Below are 17,714 nucleotides of genomic sequence, written 5' to 3' on the forward strand. Positions count from 1 at the left end.
TCAGACTCAGGCAGTGGATAGCCTTGTTTCATGTAGGACCCGCAGACAGTCTGCAATGCCTTTATTCCTTATTCCGGTTTGACTTTCAACTTGTTCTAATCATCCGATCATAGGCGATCTTTTCTGGAAAGATGGTAGTTATAAAAAGCAAACATAGACGCATAAAATTTCGATGGGAAGAGATCATTTTGAAGTCACTTGTTTTTAGTACCCTTCTACTTATCAAAAGACAGCACTTACTTTGAGTGAATGTAATTTCAAAAGACTTTATGGTCATTTGTTTCTCGATAAAGCTGTGCATTTGTTTGGGTTATATTTACTGTCTAATTCTGATCCTACAGACTTGCACCAGCTCTTTTCCTTCCTCCACAGGGACCTGACCTAGTTTTCTGTTTCTATGGGCATTTCAATTTGCATTTCTGCGTTTTATGCCATGCTTGTCACCTGATTGATATATCTAAGTTTAGCCCACCCTCAATTGTTTCTTCTCCTTTTAAAACTTTTCCTATCGTTTCATATATTCCCTGACAATTACTTTTTTTTCCCTTTTGAAATATTATTTAATACTCTGACAATTTTGAATCTGGAGAGACTTCTAAAACTTATCTACTTTGTTGGTTGGGAATGTTCTTGGCTGCAAGTAAGAGGATATGCAGATAAAGTGGTTCAAACAATGGGGTTGCACATTTTTGGACTGGAACTAGGTTATCCCAGGGTTACTTCAAAGGCTCAACGATGTCACTGAGGACCCTGGCTCTTCTAATCTTTCTGTGCTGGATCTTCAGTGCATTTTCAAGTTCTCCTCTCAAGGTGCTAGGCAAGCTACAGTGGCTCCAAGTATTACAATCTTAACCTTCAGCATCCAAGCAGAAATGAAAGGATAAGGCCAAAAATCTTCTTTCTTGTGCAGTTTCCACTGTTATCAAAGAGGAAAAACGTTTCCCAAAGTCCTCCAGCAGATAACCCCTTAATCTCCTTGGCCATAACCTGATTACAAGCTTACCTTTAGACTAATTAGTGTCTAAAGCCAAATTGCCATTGTTGGCTTAAATCAATCACAATTAATCCTCTGAAGGTGGGCAGCTGACACCTACTAACAGTTGGGGTTCTGTTATCCAAGAAGAAGTGAAAGGACTACTGGATAGGCCCCTGATAGTCTCCATATATGTCCTCCTTCCATTGGTTTATTTTTATTTTTAGAGAGAGAGACGACAGAGAGAGTGAGTGGGGTGGGGAGGAACATAGGGAGGCGGTCAGAGGAATCTTAAGCAGGTTCCATGCTGAGCACTAAGTATGGAGCCTGACATGGGGCTTGATCTCATGACTCTTTGATCATGACCCGAGCCAAAATCAAGAGTCAGATGCTTAGCCAACTGGGCCACCCAGGTGTTCTACCTCCCACCATTTGTAGATGAGGAATCTGAAGTCCATTAAGGTGAAAGGTTTTGCTAAAGACCACATACCTAGAAAATGTCAAAGCCAAGACTAAACACTTGGTCTTATGTTCTAGAATTAATTTCTCCATTTTGTGCTCTCTAAAGTAACCTTTTAAACCCTAGAAGTTCTGGGGGGAAGAAAAGGCAGTTGGTGCAGAGCCAGCTCAAAGAGAATTTCTGTTTGTATTCCAAGTCCTAGACTTACAGGTTGATGAACTTTCATGTCCAAACTTGTGAGGTTAATTCATTCATTAATTCTATAAATATTTAGTGCTCTCTTACAATATGTTAGAAATAGTGATTGGTGCAAGGGATACAGTTCACCTGGTTCATTTTCATAATTACCTCCTTAAATATTAAATGGAAATCTAAGGGTAGACTTGTAGAAGTCATTGTAATTGGGCAGAGATAATCTATACATTTCTCAAAGCCTGTTTTATTTTCCTCTTCCTTGTCACATAGGAAGACTTCATTTCCTAGCCTTCTCCGCAATTAGGTTTGGACCATGTGACTAGCATCTGCCCGATGGTATGTGAACAGAAGTACTATATGCCATTTCCAGCCTGGCTGTAAAACCCCATACGCTCTTGACAGGGGTCTCAAGGTTAAAACAAGGCCACCTCCCCTAGCTGTTTTACCTATAGTTTGGATTGTCAAATAGTATCTCCACCTTTTCCTCTATAGCTTTATATGGTTTAGAAAACTGATAGCTGATAACTTTGGGATTAGTCTTGAACTCCCACTGCTTTTTTACTTTTCCCCAAGGATTCCTTCTATTTTATTAGTTTTTAAAGGATTTTATTTATTTATTTGGAGAGAGAGAAAGAGCACAAGCAGAGGGAGCAGCAGACAGAGGGGAAGGGAGAAGCAGGTTCCCCACTGAACAGAGAGCTGGAGGTGGGGTTCAATCCCAGGACCCTTCCGGTTACAACCCAAGTTGAGGCCAGACATCCAACTGACTGGCAGCCCCCCAGCCCCTTGGATTCCTTTTAAATAATAGCTCCCTCTTGTTTTACATCAGCTTCTTTAAAATGAGAAAAGGCTTTCTTAAAATCTGAAACACAGGGGCGCCTGGGTGGCTCAGTGGGTTAAGCCTCTGCCTTCAGCTCAGGTCATGATCCCAGGGTCCTGGGATGGAGCCCTGCCTGGGGCTCTCTGCTCAGCGGGGAGCCTGCTTCTTCCTCTCTCTGCCTGCCTCTCTGCCTGCTTGTGATCTCTGTCTGTCAAATCAATAAATAAAATCTTTGAAAAAAAATCTGAAACAGAATCCAGCTTCTCCATCCAGAGAGAAAGGTCTAGAATTAATAACCCTGTTAGTGGAGGTTCAAGCCCAGCCAGAGAGAGTGGAGAAGCCTCGTATCAGCGGTCGTGCTTTATCGTTTACTTCCCCTCCAGTCCTGATATTCTGTGTCTTCGGCATTAATTCTATTTCCGCCTCCTAATGCCAACAGCTAAACGGGGAGAAGAAAGAAAGCAGAAACAGGTAATAAAATAAATCTCAGCCTTTGGAAGTTCTAGACTCCTCACCTCTCATGGCAACCGCAGCCCCAACTTCACTGGGTAGCTGGAACAGTTGAAGGAGATAAAAGATGGTCTCAGAATACGACTTAGCACCTGCTAAGAGCTGGGAAAAAATGACGTCATTCAAATTATGGTTGAGAGATACCAGAGAGCAGTGGTTAAGAACTTGGACGTTGAGGCCCGACTGCCTGCCTTCCAATCCCTGCTCAGCCATTCATCTGTCACAGCGTATTGTATAATTCACTGAGTCTCACATTGCGTGTTGTCCCCATCTGCACAATGACAATAATAATACTATCTGCTTCACCAAGTTGTTGTGAGGATTGAGTTAATGCATTTAAAGTGCTTAGAACAGTACTTAGCATAGATAAGCACCCCAAAATGTTAGCTATTAGTGTTGTATTTTTAAATTCCTGTGGCCTAATTACATCCCTTCCTCAAACGAAGCGACAGAGCCCCAAAGAGCCGTCAGGACTTGACAGAGGCTAAGTGACATCGGCCCTTTCGAGTTCTTGGTTAGAAAATGGGAAAGTCTCTGTCCTGGTTTTGTATATCCAGATTACTCTTGACATGTTTTATAACTCTCTGTCTAGTACTTGATAGAAACAGTAGGTCCGTAATTAATCATGTGTTAAAATTCTATACCTGCCCTTCTTGAGAGAGAGAGATAGACATATATATACACACACACACACACACACATGAAATTTTATTCTGTGATTATGCCACATGTTCTAGTATTCAGAAGTGTTTGATCATTTCTTGTTTTTTTGTTTGTTTATATTTTTGAACACACTCATGCAAGAAAGAGAGAGAGAGAAAATGAGAGCGAGCATGGGCAGGGCAGAAGAAGAGGGAGAGAATCTTTTTTTCTTTTTTTTTTTTTTAAGATTTTATTTATTTATTTGACAGACAGAGATCCCAAGCAGGCAGAGAAGCAGGCAAAGATTGAGGGAGGAAGCAGGCTCCCCGCTGAGCAGAGAGCCCGATGTGGGGCTCGATCCCAGGATCCTTTTACTATACCCGCCAACATGGGCCGCGTCCGCACCAAAACCGTTAAGAAGGCGGCCCGGGTCATCATCGAGAAGTACTACACGCGCCTGGGCAACGATTTCCACACCAACAAGCGCGTGTGCGAGGAAATCGCCATCATCCCCAGCAAGAAGCTCCGCAAGATCGCAGGCTACGTCACGCACCTGATGAAGCACATTCAGAGGGGCTCGGTGAGGGGCATCTCCATCGAGCTGCAGGAGGAGGAGCGAGAACGGAGGGACAACTATGTGCCCGAGGTCTCGGCCCTGGATCAGCAGATCATTGAAGTGGATCCTGACACTAAGGAAATGTTGAAACTCTTGGACTTTGGCAGCCTGTCCAACCTGCAGGTCACTCAGCCTACAGTCGGGATGAATTTCAAAACATCACGTGGAGCCGTTTGAATCTTTCTGCTGTGCTGTAATATCATCAATAAACCTTGGACAACAACAACAACAACAACAAAATGGGATCATGACCTGAGCTGAAGGTAGAGGCTTTAACCCACTGAGCCACCCAGGCACCCCAGAGGGAGAGAATCTTAAGCAGACTCCATGCCCAACACAGAGCCTGACATAGGGCTCGATCCTACAGCCCTGAGATCAGGACCTGAGCCAAAATCCAGAGTCAGATACTTAACTGACTGGGCCACACAGGTGCCTCCAGAAGTGTTCAATCATTTCTAAAAGCCATCTAATACTGATCTGAAAAAAAAAAAATGTTCTCATAAAAGTGGAAGAAAATACAAATTGTTGGCCTTCACAAATTTAATGCATCATTAGACACTTCAAGTTTTTATTTTTCAATCTGTCATAACTTTTCTGAGTAGTGGTTCAGTGTTAGCCATTGGCTATATAAAAAACATCTCACAGGACGCCTGGGTGACTCAGTTAAGCATCTGCCTTCGGCTCGGGTCATGATCTCAGGGTCCTGGGATTGAGCCCCTGGGACTGAGCTCCCTGCTCAGTGGGGAGTCTACTTCTCCCTCTCCCTCTGTCCCCCTCCCACTCGTGCTCTCTCTCGTTCACTTACTGTCTTTCTCTCAAGTAAATTATAAATAAAAATATTTTTAAAAATCTCATAAGTAAGTATTGAAGACTGAAAACGGTCTTAATCACTAAGTCATTAAATGCAAGGGAACATTGGAGTTCCTGGGTGGCTCTTTCGGTTAAGTGTCCAGCTCTTAGTTTTGGCTCAGGTCATGTTCTCTTGGGCGAAGGGATAGAGCCCCTGATATGGGGCTCTCAGTGGGGAGTTTGCTTGAAGATTCTCTTTCTCTGCCCTACCCCCACCCATCCCCCCTCAAATAAATAAATAAATCTTTTTAAAAACACATGGGAATATTGAAAAGGTAATAAGGATAACCAGTGACCAATGTTGTATATGGAAATGTCATCTAACTTCTAGGCCATTTACAGCAGAGTTGGACATAAAAAGAAGATAAGCTACAGTAGCTTTTGAATCTTTTGAAGAGACAATAGAAATCAATTCCATAGGTCTTTGCAGTCTGTTCTAATAACATAAGCATCACATGTTCAAGCTAGCCTGCTGTATGTTTTGTTAAAGATGATCAATTTGTGGGAGATTAAAAGCAGGGACAGAGAAAAGCAATAGATTGACTGTCTCTCTGTCTCCTCAGTTTAATAGGAGCTAAGTCCAAAAGAACATGAGAACAATGTAGCCAGTGGAGGCCTCTGTAGAAGCCAGTAATTCATGACCCTTTGTGGGCTCTTACCTACGTCACCCAAGAGGATGGGAGACCAACACTGGTTGTTATAATACAGTTATGTGACTCCGGGAAACTGCAGAGAGTTGTTGCTTTAATTTAAAATGAAACATGGACTTGAGTCCTGGCTCCATTGTTTCCTGGTTGTATGGCTTTGGGCTGGCTGCTTCACCCTCACAGTGTCACCTTTTCCTCATCTGTAAAATGGGGATAACAGCAGTCCCTATGTCTCTGAGTAACTGGGACTACTATAGTTACTGTGAGTAACTATAAAGTCATTCACAATGGACGTAAAAACTCAGTAAATGCCAAATAAATGTATCCTTATCATTATTATGTTGGATTTTTAAGGCAAGTCACTTTGTCTATCTGGGTCTCAGTTTGTGTCATAAGTCAAAAAGAGCATGACAATTTATACTTATTTGAGGGCACAAGGCTGCATTAGATGACCTCCCAAGGTCATGTCCTGTGATTAATAGATGAACATATGTATATATTCATCTCTGTCTTCAGGGCATAGGATGAAAGCTGATGTCCTGATGAATCGGTATGGGCAGATCCAGCCCGAGATGGAGTCACTTTGACATCTCTCTCTTCTTCACACCTCATAGTCAATGTATTATTCATTAAACAAATACATAACAAATATATATTGAAAACTGGTTATAAAGCAAGCACTATTTTAGGAACTGCTCATAAAATGAGGAGAAGACGAGTCAGACCAAACAAAACACAAAGTTCTGGCCCTCTTTGAGGTCATTTTCTACTACCAGACGTGGACAATAAATAAACAAGTAAATGAATACTTGGGCATCACATCCTCTGAAAAGTATCTTCAAAAGATATTTCAAATCTGACCATGCTTCCTGCCTCTCCTGATACAACTGCGCAAGTCGCCATCATTTCTAGCCTTGGTCACTCCTAATTAGTACCCTGGGTCTCCTCCTGGTTTCTGATGCTTGTTCTCACCCCAGTAACTGATGTAGATATCACACCATATCCCTGCCTTACTCAAAACCCGTGATCACGTGCCTGCCCATCACTCTTGAAACAAAAGGCAAAGTTATTTACATTTAGGTCTAGCCCCTGGCTACCTCTTCCATGTCTTCCTGCTCCTCACCCTCTCATCTCCATCCCAACAACAACCTTCTTCCTTGAACATGACACACACACTGCTGACCCCAAGGACTTTGTACTTCCTGCTTTCCTGCCTGAGGTACAGTTTCTCTACCTTTCTTTGTAACCAAATTAGGGTCTCAGCACTTCAGAGAGGTCTTCCCAATGGCTGTTTTAAAAATAAACTCTCCAACCCATTCTCATTAACCCCTTATCCCACTTTATTTATCCTCATAGCACAGTCACATGGCATTCTACCGTCATTGACTTTCTTGTTTGCGGCTGTCTCCACTGCTTCATTCCACCGCTGCTGCTGCAGTGTAATGAAAGCTCCAAGAAGATCAGGACTGGGGTGCACTGCTGAACCCCCCCTTCTCTAGCAGCATGCCTGGTCCACTGTGGTCGGCAAGCACTGGTGCAGGGCGAGGGTTCCAGAGCTCAATGGTCTGGGCTTGAAGGCTGACTCCTTGCCTACCAGTTGTGAGATCTTAGGCATGTCCCTCAACCTCTCCTCATCTGTGCAGTGGGGAGAAGAACAGGTATGCAGGCATCAGGTTGTAATTATGAGGATTAGGTTGGTTAATATTTGTAGAGTGCTCAAAAGAGTGAAAAAAGCAGGGGCGCCTGGGTGGCTCAGTGGGTTAAGCCGCTGCCTTCGGCTCAGGTCATGATCTCAGGGTCCTGGGATCGAGTCCCGCATCAGGCTCTCTGCTCAGCAGGGAGCCTGCTTCCTTCTCTCTCTCTCTCTCTCTCTCTCTGCCTGCCTCTCAGTGTACTTGTACTTTCTCTCTGTCAAATAAATAAATAAAATCTTTAAAAAAAAAAAAAAAAAAAAAAAAAAAAAAGAGTGAAAAAAGCATAAGTATACAAACACTTGCCATACAAAATAAAATATCTCCGAAATGAATGACATCAGAGGGCTCATCTGTTCAAAAACATTTCACCTGGCTTGCCTCCGTCTCTTCAATTCTATCATCACTGATGCATTAATGAATTTATTTATTGTACTGCCTAAGGAATACTTATCATACGCTGCCTTTCTGTCTTCCCCTCTGTCTTCCACTCATGCCCCCCTCCTTGCCTTGGATCCACATACGCAGACTATGATGCTTAAGGAGTATTCCCCAAGGGATAGGTCTCAGGGAACGGAGGTTCCTTCGAGGCCTTCAAGCGACCAAGCCCGATCTGATCCGTGGATCTCTCCGCATCTCTGCCTCCTGACTGTCTGCGTTCATGCTTCCACTTAGGGGGAACTCACCTCTTTTATTTTGTAACTGACCTCTTTTTTTTTTTTTTTTTTTTTTTGTAAATATAACTTTTTATTCAAAATTAATTCTCTCCTTTCAAGGAGTTTTGCAAAAATTAGTGCACTTATATGACTATAGATTTTTTTTCTTTTTTATTTCTTTTCAGTGTTAACTGATCTTTTATTCTCCTGCAGTTTATTGAGTACTTGCTCCACGCTGAGCGCTGCAAGAAGTCTTTGCTCCACATCGTCTTCTCTAGTCCTGGCAACAACTTCAGGGTACAGATACAGACATTACCCCCATTTTGCAGATACAGAAACTCCATAATGGAGCTGGGGTGTAATGGGACAGTCTGACTGCTCCCTGTATACCATAGCGTCCCCCAAGATTTCTTCCTTAAAATGATCCCTTTGGTACTTTGGTCTTTTTTACTTTCTTTTAATCTTCCCGATCTGTGTCAGGGTGTTTATTCTGACATGTCTGTTGACTCCAACACCGTGAATCTTTTGAAGTCAAAGATGAAGTTGTATTCAGTTTTGCATCTCTACCAACCAGCAGAGGCTGGCAGGTAATAAGTGTTCAGTAAACATCTGCTGAGCTGACCTCTATTAAAGATGTGTAGAAAGCTGGAAGGGGCGTCTAGGCAGAGTGCAGCCTCCCTGCCTTCCCCCCTCTTGGCCGGCCCCTTCTCCCTGTCACCCTTGCCCTTGCCTCATCAGTGCCACACTGTTCAGAAGTGTTCCAGGATGTGGATTTTTAAAACGAGAGATTGCAAATGATAGTGACAGAAACTGAGGTTCTGTTTGGCTCTGCTCTTGCCTTTGAAAGGCTTAAGAGCAGCAGCGGGCGGGCGGCCAGACCAGAAATGGCTGTTCCTTGCTTAAGTTCGGTGGAGTGGAAAGCGTGTACACACAGTGTATACAACAGGCACACGTGTATTCTTTTATCTACAGAGAGGGACAAAGCAAGAGATGTTTTGCATTTCTCCAGCTCTAACCACAATATGTTGTTTTAGTTTACTGGAGTGAGTGATTATCCACTCCACAGAAAATTACTATTTTGGTTTTTGCTAAAGGGTGGTTTGTCCTACAGTACAGAAGTACAAAAAGACTAAGTTTCCAAAAAGAGTATTTTTGTCCTATAGCAGAGCACCAGGGTGTGGAAGAAAGAGGGCTCCTGCATTTCTTCCCCTCTCCGCCCTGGGTACGCTGTTGTGTTGGGGGCCAGTCCCCTTTCTGAAATTTCCACTTTCTACTCTGCAGTCTGACCTACAGTAACCCTGGGACACTGAGAACACAGGTTTGGGGTCAGATGGAGCCAAGTTAAGACTCAGCTTGGCTGTGTCTGGCCGGTGACTCAGCCTCTGGGAGCCCGTGTTTCCTCCTTGATGAAACGGGGTTAAAAATGGTGCTCACTTTCTACAGGTGTTGTGAGGATTAATATGGGGTGCATGTGAACACTTGGTTCAGTGTTTGTCACATGATATGTCCTTGACAAGGGTGAACTATTAGAATAGTGGCAATAATAGTGATGATCAAAATAGCACAATATAAAAAATTTCAAAGTAACAAAATAATGATAAAATAACAGTAATTATCAAAATCATGTTCCAGCGTGCACCCTAATGTCTATAGTAGCAATGTCCACAATAGCCAAACTATGGAAAGAACCTACATGTCCATCGCCAGATGAATGGATAAAGAAAATGTGGCATACGCGCGCGCGCGCACACACACACACACACACACACACAATGGAATACTATGCAGCCAACAAAAACCAAAATTCTACCATTTGCAATGACATGGATGGAACTAGAGGATATTATCCTAAGCAAAATAAGTCAATAAGAGAAAGACAATTATCATATGATCTCCCTGATATGAGGAATTTGAGAGGCAGATGGGGGTTGTGGGGGGTAGGGAGGGAAAAAAATGAAACAAGGTGGGATTGGGAGGGAAACAAACCATAAAAGACTCTTAATTTCACTAAACAAACTGGGGGTTTGGGGGTAGGGATAGGATTGTTGGGTTATGGACATTTGGGAGGGTATATGCTGTGGTGAGAGCTGTGAAATATGTAAGCCTGATGATTCACAGACCTGTACCCCTGGGGCAAAAAATACATCATATGTTAATTAGAACAAACAAACAAATAAATCATGTGCCTGGAAAAATGGGAGGCACAAAGCACAAAGCAGAGGATATAGTCTGTGACCTTGAGGAGACAAATGCATAAAACATGAAAACAATACAAGCCGATATGAACTGAGTGCCAAGGAGGGGTGGGGAGAGGTGACGTCAGGATTCAGAGGGGATGCGAGCCTCTCAGACTGATGTGGTCAACAGAGGCTTCCCATCATGTGTGGGAGAGGAGCCGGGCATTATTACATCTGGATGGCAGGAAGGAAGATGGTGAGATTCCCCAGAGAGGATGTAATGGGCTTTCAGAGGTCAGTACATAGACTGCTTGATGGAGCAGGGGGTTTTTAGTAAAATATAAGTGGGGCAAAGGCCTGCCTAGTTTTTCTCAGGGAATACAAATTAAGACCACTGTTGTCCTCCTACACAACATGCTAAATCTGAGATTTATTTCAGTGAGTGGCTGGCTTGGCACTGGGGACTATGTTGAGGTGGCCAGAGCACTGAGATGTCTGCACTTTCCTGGGGCATGTGTGTCACTTATAGACACAGTTTGGGGCTGGGCTGCGGGCAGGGGGGACAGTGGATGTGTTCACAGGGACCTCTGGGTAGCCAGAGACTGTGGCTGGAGAGTACTAGAAGGTGAAACCTCCTTGGTATGTTTCTTTGATTGGCTTGCTCTGTTATCTGTGGTTTGGATTCCTTAATGTGGCCATCTAGGGGTCCACATGCCCAGAATTATTCTGTTGAACAGGTTGTGAGTCTGGTTGCTGAGTCTTAGGGCTTGTAGAGGTTCTGTAACAGGATAAATTATTAATACACACACACACACACACACACACACACACACACACAAGACTAGTTAACTTAGCATCTACTTTCCCCCCACCCAACCCCAGGAAATGCAGCCAACACTAGATTTCTAAACACCCACCACAAACTGAGATGTCTGAGTGGCTCAGTCTGTTAAGCATCTGCCTTTGGCTCAGGTCATGATCCCAGGGTCCTGGGATCGAGTCCCACATCGGGCTCTCTGCTCAGTGGGGAGCCTGCTTCTCCCTCTGCCTGCTGCTCCCCCTATTTGTGTTCTTTCTCTCTCTCTCTCATAAATAAATAAATAAAATCTTTTAAGAAATAGCATAAAAAGAAAGACCTACTCCAGATTATGGTGAAGGGAGGAGTCTGTGGGGAGGGGAGGTGGGAGTGGGGAGGAGTGTGGATACGGGGTCCTGGACTGGAGGGCGACTGCAGGATGCCATGTCCTCGAGCCATGAGGACCACTCCTGAGTGGTGATTTCTGGGGCCGTTTGCAGACCAGCGTCCATATGTCTGGTGAAGGCCAGGGCTCAACCCACATAGCATGAAGAAGCATTGGCAAAGCTGGCGATCACCCCAGTGTGATGAGTTGCCTCCTAGCCCAGTCTTCTGGCCTCACTAATTCCAGAATTATTGAGTTACCCAGTGCAGAGGGAGAGAGTTCTGCCCTTCCCCTTGACACACACCAGTTACTGAGTTTCCAGTACGTCTCCTGCCAGCCAAGAGAAAGCTGGGGAGCTCAGAGCAGATTACATTTGATTTCAACAAACGGGAAACTTTGACATATCTTGCACCCTAGATTTGTGGACTAATTTCTTTTCCCACTAAACTTCTGCTCTTAAGTTAACCATAAGCAATAGAGTAAAGGAATAAATTGATTTGCTTGCATCCCCACTGTTTCTCCATGTGGAAAGCCCAGGCTCATCCAGAAATCTCTAGCTAACCTTTCAAGAAGGCAGCTGTGTCCCCTAGGTCTCTCACTATGGTCTAAAGATCAGTTAAGTAGGCCTGCCCCCTGAGAGCAGAGACCGCCCAGGAATAAGCAAGGAACAAGCACCTGACTGGCCAGGTGACAAGCAAGTATGGGATTTGTGCTCACCACGTGTACAGAGTTCAGTGCCTCAAGGCCAAAGGGCAGAATGTACAAAGCAGATTGCCAAGAACAATCCTGTGACCCTTGAGTTTCTGGACCAGATCAAGGCTATAAAAGGGGTCAGAGCATTGGATAAGAAATCTGGGGGACATGTTCTTTGGGCAGGTGCTGTGCCAGTCCTCTCTGTCCCCTAAAAGGGGGGGCAGTTCTTCTCCTTCATCCCAAGTCTAGTACAACCACTGCTATAGCCAATTTCATAACATTTGCATCACTCCCAAAAGAAACTACATACCCATTAGCAGGCACTCCCCATGTCCCCACCAAGCTCCACAACCCCGGGCAAACACTCATTTATTTTCTGTCAGTATAGATTTGCTCAATTAGAGCATTTCATAGAAATGGTATCATAGTAATTTGGTGTTTTATAACTTGTTTCTTTCGCACAGCATCTTTTCATGGTTCATTCATGCTATCTCATATATCAGGACCTCATTCTCTTTTCCTGCCCAATAATATTGCATTATATGAAAGTATCACATTTTCTTTATCCATTTGCCAGATGACGGACATTTGGGTTGCTTCCACTCCTGGCTATGAACAATGCTGCTATGAACATTGGTATACAAACTTTTTTTTTTTTTTTAAAGATTTTATTTATTCATTTGACAGAGAGAGATCACAAGTAGGCAGAGAGGCAGGCAGAGAGAGAGAGAGGAGGAAGCAGGCTCCCTGCTGAGCAGAGAGCCCGATGCAGGACTCGATCCCAGGACTCTGAGATCATGACCTGAGCCGAAGGCAGCGGCTTAACCCACTGAGCCACCCAGGCGCCCTGGTATACAAACTTTTATTTGGACATATGTCTTCATTTCTCTTGAGTATACACCTAGGTCTATGTGGGTTTGTTTTATTTTAAGATTTTATTTATTTATTTGTCAGAGACAGAGGGAGAGAGAGAGAGAGCAAGTACAGGCAGACAGAGCGGCAGGCAGAGGCAGAGGGAGAAGCAGGCTCCCTGCCGAGCAAGGAACCCAATGTGGGACTCGATCCCCGGACCCTGGGATCATGACCTGAGCCGAAGGGAGCTGCTTAACCAACTGAGCCACCCAGGTGTTATGTGGGTTTTTTAAAAAAAGATTTATTTTATTTTATTTATTTGACAGAGAGAGATAGAGAGATCACAAGTAGGCAGAGAGGTAGGCAGAGGGGCTGGGGGAAGCAGGCTTCTTGCTGAGCAGAAAGTCCAATGCAGGGCTGAATCCCAGGACCCTGAAATCATGACCTGAGCCAAAGGCAGAGGCTTAACCCACTGAGCCACCTAGGCGTCCCTAGGTCTGTCTATGTTTTAACCTTTTAAGGAACTACCTGACTGGTCACCGAATCATAGAATCACTTTTGTGTGTGTGTGTGTGTGTGTGTGTGGTCACTTAATCACTTTTATTTACTTATTTTTACGTATTTATTTTAAAGATTATTTATTTATTTATTTGACAGACAGAGATCACCAGTAGGCAGAGAAGCAAGCAGAGAGAGAGGGGGAAGAAGGCTCCCTGCCGAGAAAAGAGCCTGACGCGGGGCTTGATCCCAGGACCCTGAGTTCAAGACCCAAGCTGAAGGCAGAGGCTTTAACCCACTGAGCCACCCAGGTGCCCCACTGAATCACTTTTAAAGAAATGGTAGGAGATAAATATAAAATTGTTTTGGTTATGTCACATGTTGTACTTGTTTAACATACTGATTACAGATAAACTCAGCCCCCACTCCCCACCTCCTGGTCAGCCACCCTATGTGGCCTTGCAGTTCAGGCCCAGAGGGAGGAAGAGGGAGGGAGGGAGAGAGAAAGAGAAAGAGAGAGAGCAAGCGCAAGAGAGCCCGGCATACAGGAGCTAAAGGACAAAGCCTGGAGAGCCCAGATGGCACCTCGGGAGTGGTAAGAATTGGATCAGAATGGGTAAAGAAGACATGGCATATATATATAATGGAATATTACTCAGCCATCAAAAATGAAATCTTGCCATTTGCAATGACATGGATGGAACCGGAGGGTATTATGCTAAGCAAAATATGTCCATCAGAGAAAGACAAATATCAAATGATTGCACTCATGTGGAATTTAGGAAACAAAACAGAAGATCATAGAGAAAGGAAGGGAAAAAAAAAACCAAGACGAAATCAGAGAGGGAGACAAACAAAAGAGACTTTAAAACATAGGAAACAAACTGAGGGTTGTTGGAGGGGAGGTTAATGAGGAGATGGGGAATGGGGGGATGAGCATTAAGAAGGGCATGTGATTGATGAGCACTGACTGTTACATAAGACTGATGAATCACTGAACTCTACCTCTGAAACTCGTAATACACTGTATGTCAATGTAAATTAAATTGAATTTAAAAAAGAGAACTGGATAAGAAGTGGCTTGGACCCAGATGTCCATGAGGCAATTGAGCTAATAGTGTGTGCTTGGAACTGATTCACTCAATATTCTATCCATATGTGGTTACTGTGCACCAGGTGCTCTCTTTAGGCGAGGTTGTGCTCATACACACATTGTTTTATTTAATCTTCACAAACATGTGAGGTCACCATCATCCCATTTTATAAGCAAGCAAACCCAGGCTCAGGTAATGACTTGGCCAGGATCACACAACTCTGACTGGGATCACACAACTCTGGGATCAGGAACCTTGTCTGTGTGACTCTGAGGCCAGTGTTGTTAATCGATAACCTGCCTCTCAGTTGACCCAGACTCCTGGGCTTAACTTACCAGATTCTGATTTTGCATGCCTCTAAAAATCCTTCAGTGTAGTGAGGTATGCTGGTAAAATGGGTCTCCAAAAAACAAACAAAAAAAACCCACCAAAAAACCTCAGTATATGTAGTGTGTACCAATTTCCATGGTGTAAATATTCTTACCACAGCAGATTTTCAGATAACATCACTTGAACAATTAGGTTATAAAATTCCTGAATATTTAATGGTCAGCATTCAAGAAACAGTATTAGCAGTGTCAGCACATCTCTGCTTCTATGCCTTTGCATTGCATGGATCTTGGCTCTTAGTCTTTAGAATTTGATGGTCAAAGCTCCAGAAGGACATGCGTCCTTGAGTGTTCTGATAAGTTGGGGGTTTAACCTGTAACACCGACTCAACAAACCATTTCTAAGGGAAGGCATGTTTGTAAAACCTGGTGTTTCATGACTCACAGAAATAGAAGCTAAGTCACATTAAAGAAATGCACTAAATTTGTATGCATTTTCTCTCTTACTTCTAAGTAATAGTTAACATACTTTAAGGCTTATTCCAGAAATGTCAGTTATAAGCCAGGGACCACATGATGGAAGTTAAAGTTGACAGAAGCTAGACCTTTTTTAACACAGTATTTCTTAAACTGGGGTCTTCATGCTGCAATTTAAAAATATAATACTTGTTTTCTTTCTTTCTTTTTTTTTTTTTAAAGATTTTATTTATTTATTTGACAGACAGAGATCACAAGTAGCCAGAAGGGGGGGCAGAGCAGTCTCCCCCCTGAGCAGAGAGCCGGATGTGGGGCTCAATCCCAGGACCTTTAGTGGGTTAAGCAGAGGCTTAACCCACTGAGCCACCCAAGCACCCCTTAATACTTGTTTTCCATAGTAATTTTACAAAACTTTATCACTTATAAGGACAAAATTCCTCTTTGTGCATGATTCACAGCCATTTAGCAAAGAAGCCTGTTTCTCAGCAGAAATGAATTCCTTGGGGGAGACACTTTTTTTTTTTCCCTTTAAAATGAGTGTGTACATTCCTCCTGGATGAGAGACCCTATTCCATCCCTTAGACTCTGATCACCTTTGAAAAAAAATCACCCTTCCATATTGTTTCCTGATTTATTTATTTATTTATTTATTTATTTATTTATTACAGATTCCTTTCAGCTTTATTCGGCTTCTTTTGTTTTCACACAAACAGGCAACCAGTGACAAGCCCTAACTCTCACTGTGTGACAGATCAGGGAGAGCAGGATAAATTGGCAATCTGTAATCTTCCAGTCAATGTCACGTGGTTCACCAGAGCAAGATCTGCAGAAATGGTATTCCTAGCTGCTAATGACCAACTTCATTATCACGCCGCCCTGAGCTCCCATTTTGCCTTTGGCTTATAATGGGAGTCATTAGATTCTCGAAAATTCTCTTTCTGTCCTGTTTCTAAATTTGATTTCCCCAGAGTCAGAGAGAATACAAATTCTCCTGAGCTTTGTGTATAAGCAGTGTAGGTGTGGACGAAAGGATAATTTGTCTCATCTCCGTGATGCCGAGCCCGCCCGCAGCTCTGACCCCACCTAAGAAGCCGTGCTCCAGATGGACACTGCCGCTCGAGCTCACTTCTGCAGTATGCTTAGGGTTTTCGATAGGAAATTAACTAAATAACGCTAACATTCCTTCCCTCTTCTCCTTTCCACTCTCCACTTCCCCCTGTAATGAAACAGCTTAAGCTCAGCACTTTAGCTCTCTCGCGGGGGGCAAAAGTTTGACAATTTCATTCTCTTGTGACCCTCCGATCAAAAGGAAAATTCTCCTTTCTCCTTCACTTGCTTATTCTAAAAAGAGTTTCTCATCAAGGCTTTGGAATTTCACTGAAGATGCAACTTTCTGATATATTCTGTCCCGAAATGGTAGTTCAAAGACGCAGCCTTTAAAAATGGCAAAAGCGGCACTTTAAGAACCCAATCCCACCGTAAGCGGATCCGATCCTGTACTCAATAAAATAATTGTGGCACAAATAGCAGCTTGCTGTTGTTGTAGGCATAAAATCATCCAATGAATCAAAATGAGGGTCGAATCTTCCCGAAGTGGTCATTCCCTTGTTTAATGTGTGTGTTCCTTCTTCATTATGAGCCCAATAATGGAAATTTTAAATGGAAATGTTCAGTAGCAACTTAAAACTATTGATAGAGTGTCTTGTAGGTGCACAGCAATTACGATCTACTATCCACTATCTATTATCTACACCGTTCAATCGACTTCCACACACTCATGGCCTACAGGGCAAAAGGCTCTGTGACAGGTGATGGGGGCCTAGGCAGGTGGTCCCTGCCTTCAGAGAGTTTATAATTCAAGGTGGAAGAGAAGCCAATCTAGAAATAACCAGAATCCAGGCGGTTCCACACACACTGTGTCTTCCCTGACCTCTCATTGGCCAGGCGCTGTGCTAATATGATTGAGGCCCAGTGGCGAGTCCAGGAGAAGCGGTACCATAATAAGGAATAATGCAATGTGAAAGCTCCTTCCTTCCTTCCTTCTACAAATGTTTATTGAGCATCTTTTGTGTGTCAGCTGCTTTTCTTGGAGCTATGGGTGTAGCAGTAAACTTTTGGTAATAATCATGGCAATTATGTGCTACTGGGGAGATAGAAAGCAAATATAGAGTTTCAGGCAGGAAAAGGGCAGTGAAGAATTAAGAGAGGGGTACCCGGATGCAAAGTGACAGTGGGCGGGGCTACTTTAGAACGGGTGGTCTGGGAGGACTTTTGAGCAGAGACCGGATGGTGGGAGAGAACTGAATTGGCTTTTACTGGGTCTTGAGCCCGCTGGCCTTTGATCTGGAACTATA

The 17,714-nt window shown here is 43.6% G+C and overlaps 1 protein-coding gene across 1 annotated transcript; it reads left to right on the forward strand.

Moving 5' to 3' along the window:
• The first annotated feature begins 3,963 nt into the window (after positions 1–3,963).
• Positions 3,964–4,456, forward strand: LOC131838011 (small ribosomal subunit protein eS17-like). The gene has a single exon (XM_059183650.1). It carries the CDS (start codon positions 3,989–3,991, stop codon positions 4,391–4,393), a length of 405 nt encoding a protein of 134 aa, XP_059039633.1. The 5' UTR covers positions 3,964–3,988; the 3' UTR covers positions 4,394–4,456.
• Positions 4,457–17,714: the final 13,258 nt, after the last annotated feature.

The sequence above is a fragment of the Mustela lutreola genome, chromosome 8 (assembly GCF_030435805.1).
Source record: "Mustela lutreola isolate mMusLut2 chromosome 8, mMusLut2.pri, whole genome shotgun sequence".
NCBI lineage: Eukaryota > Metazoa > Chordata > Mammalia > Carnivora > Mustelidae > Mustela > Mustela lutreola.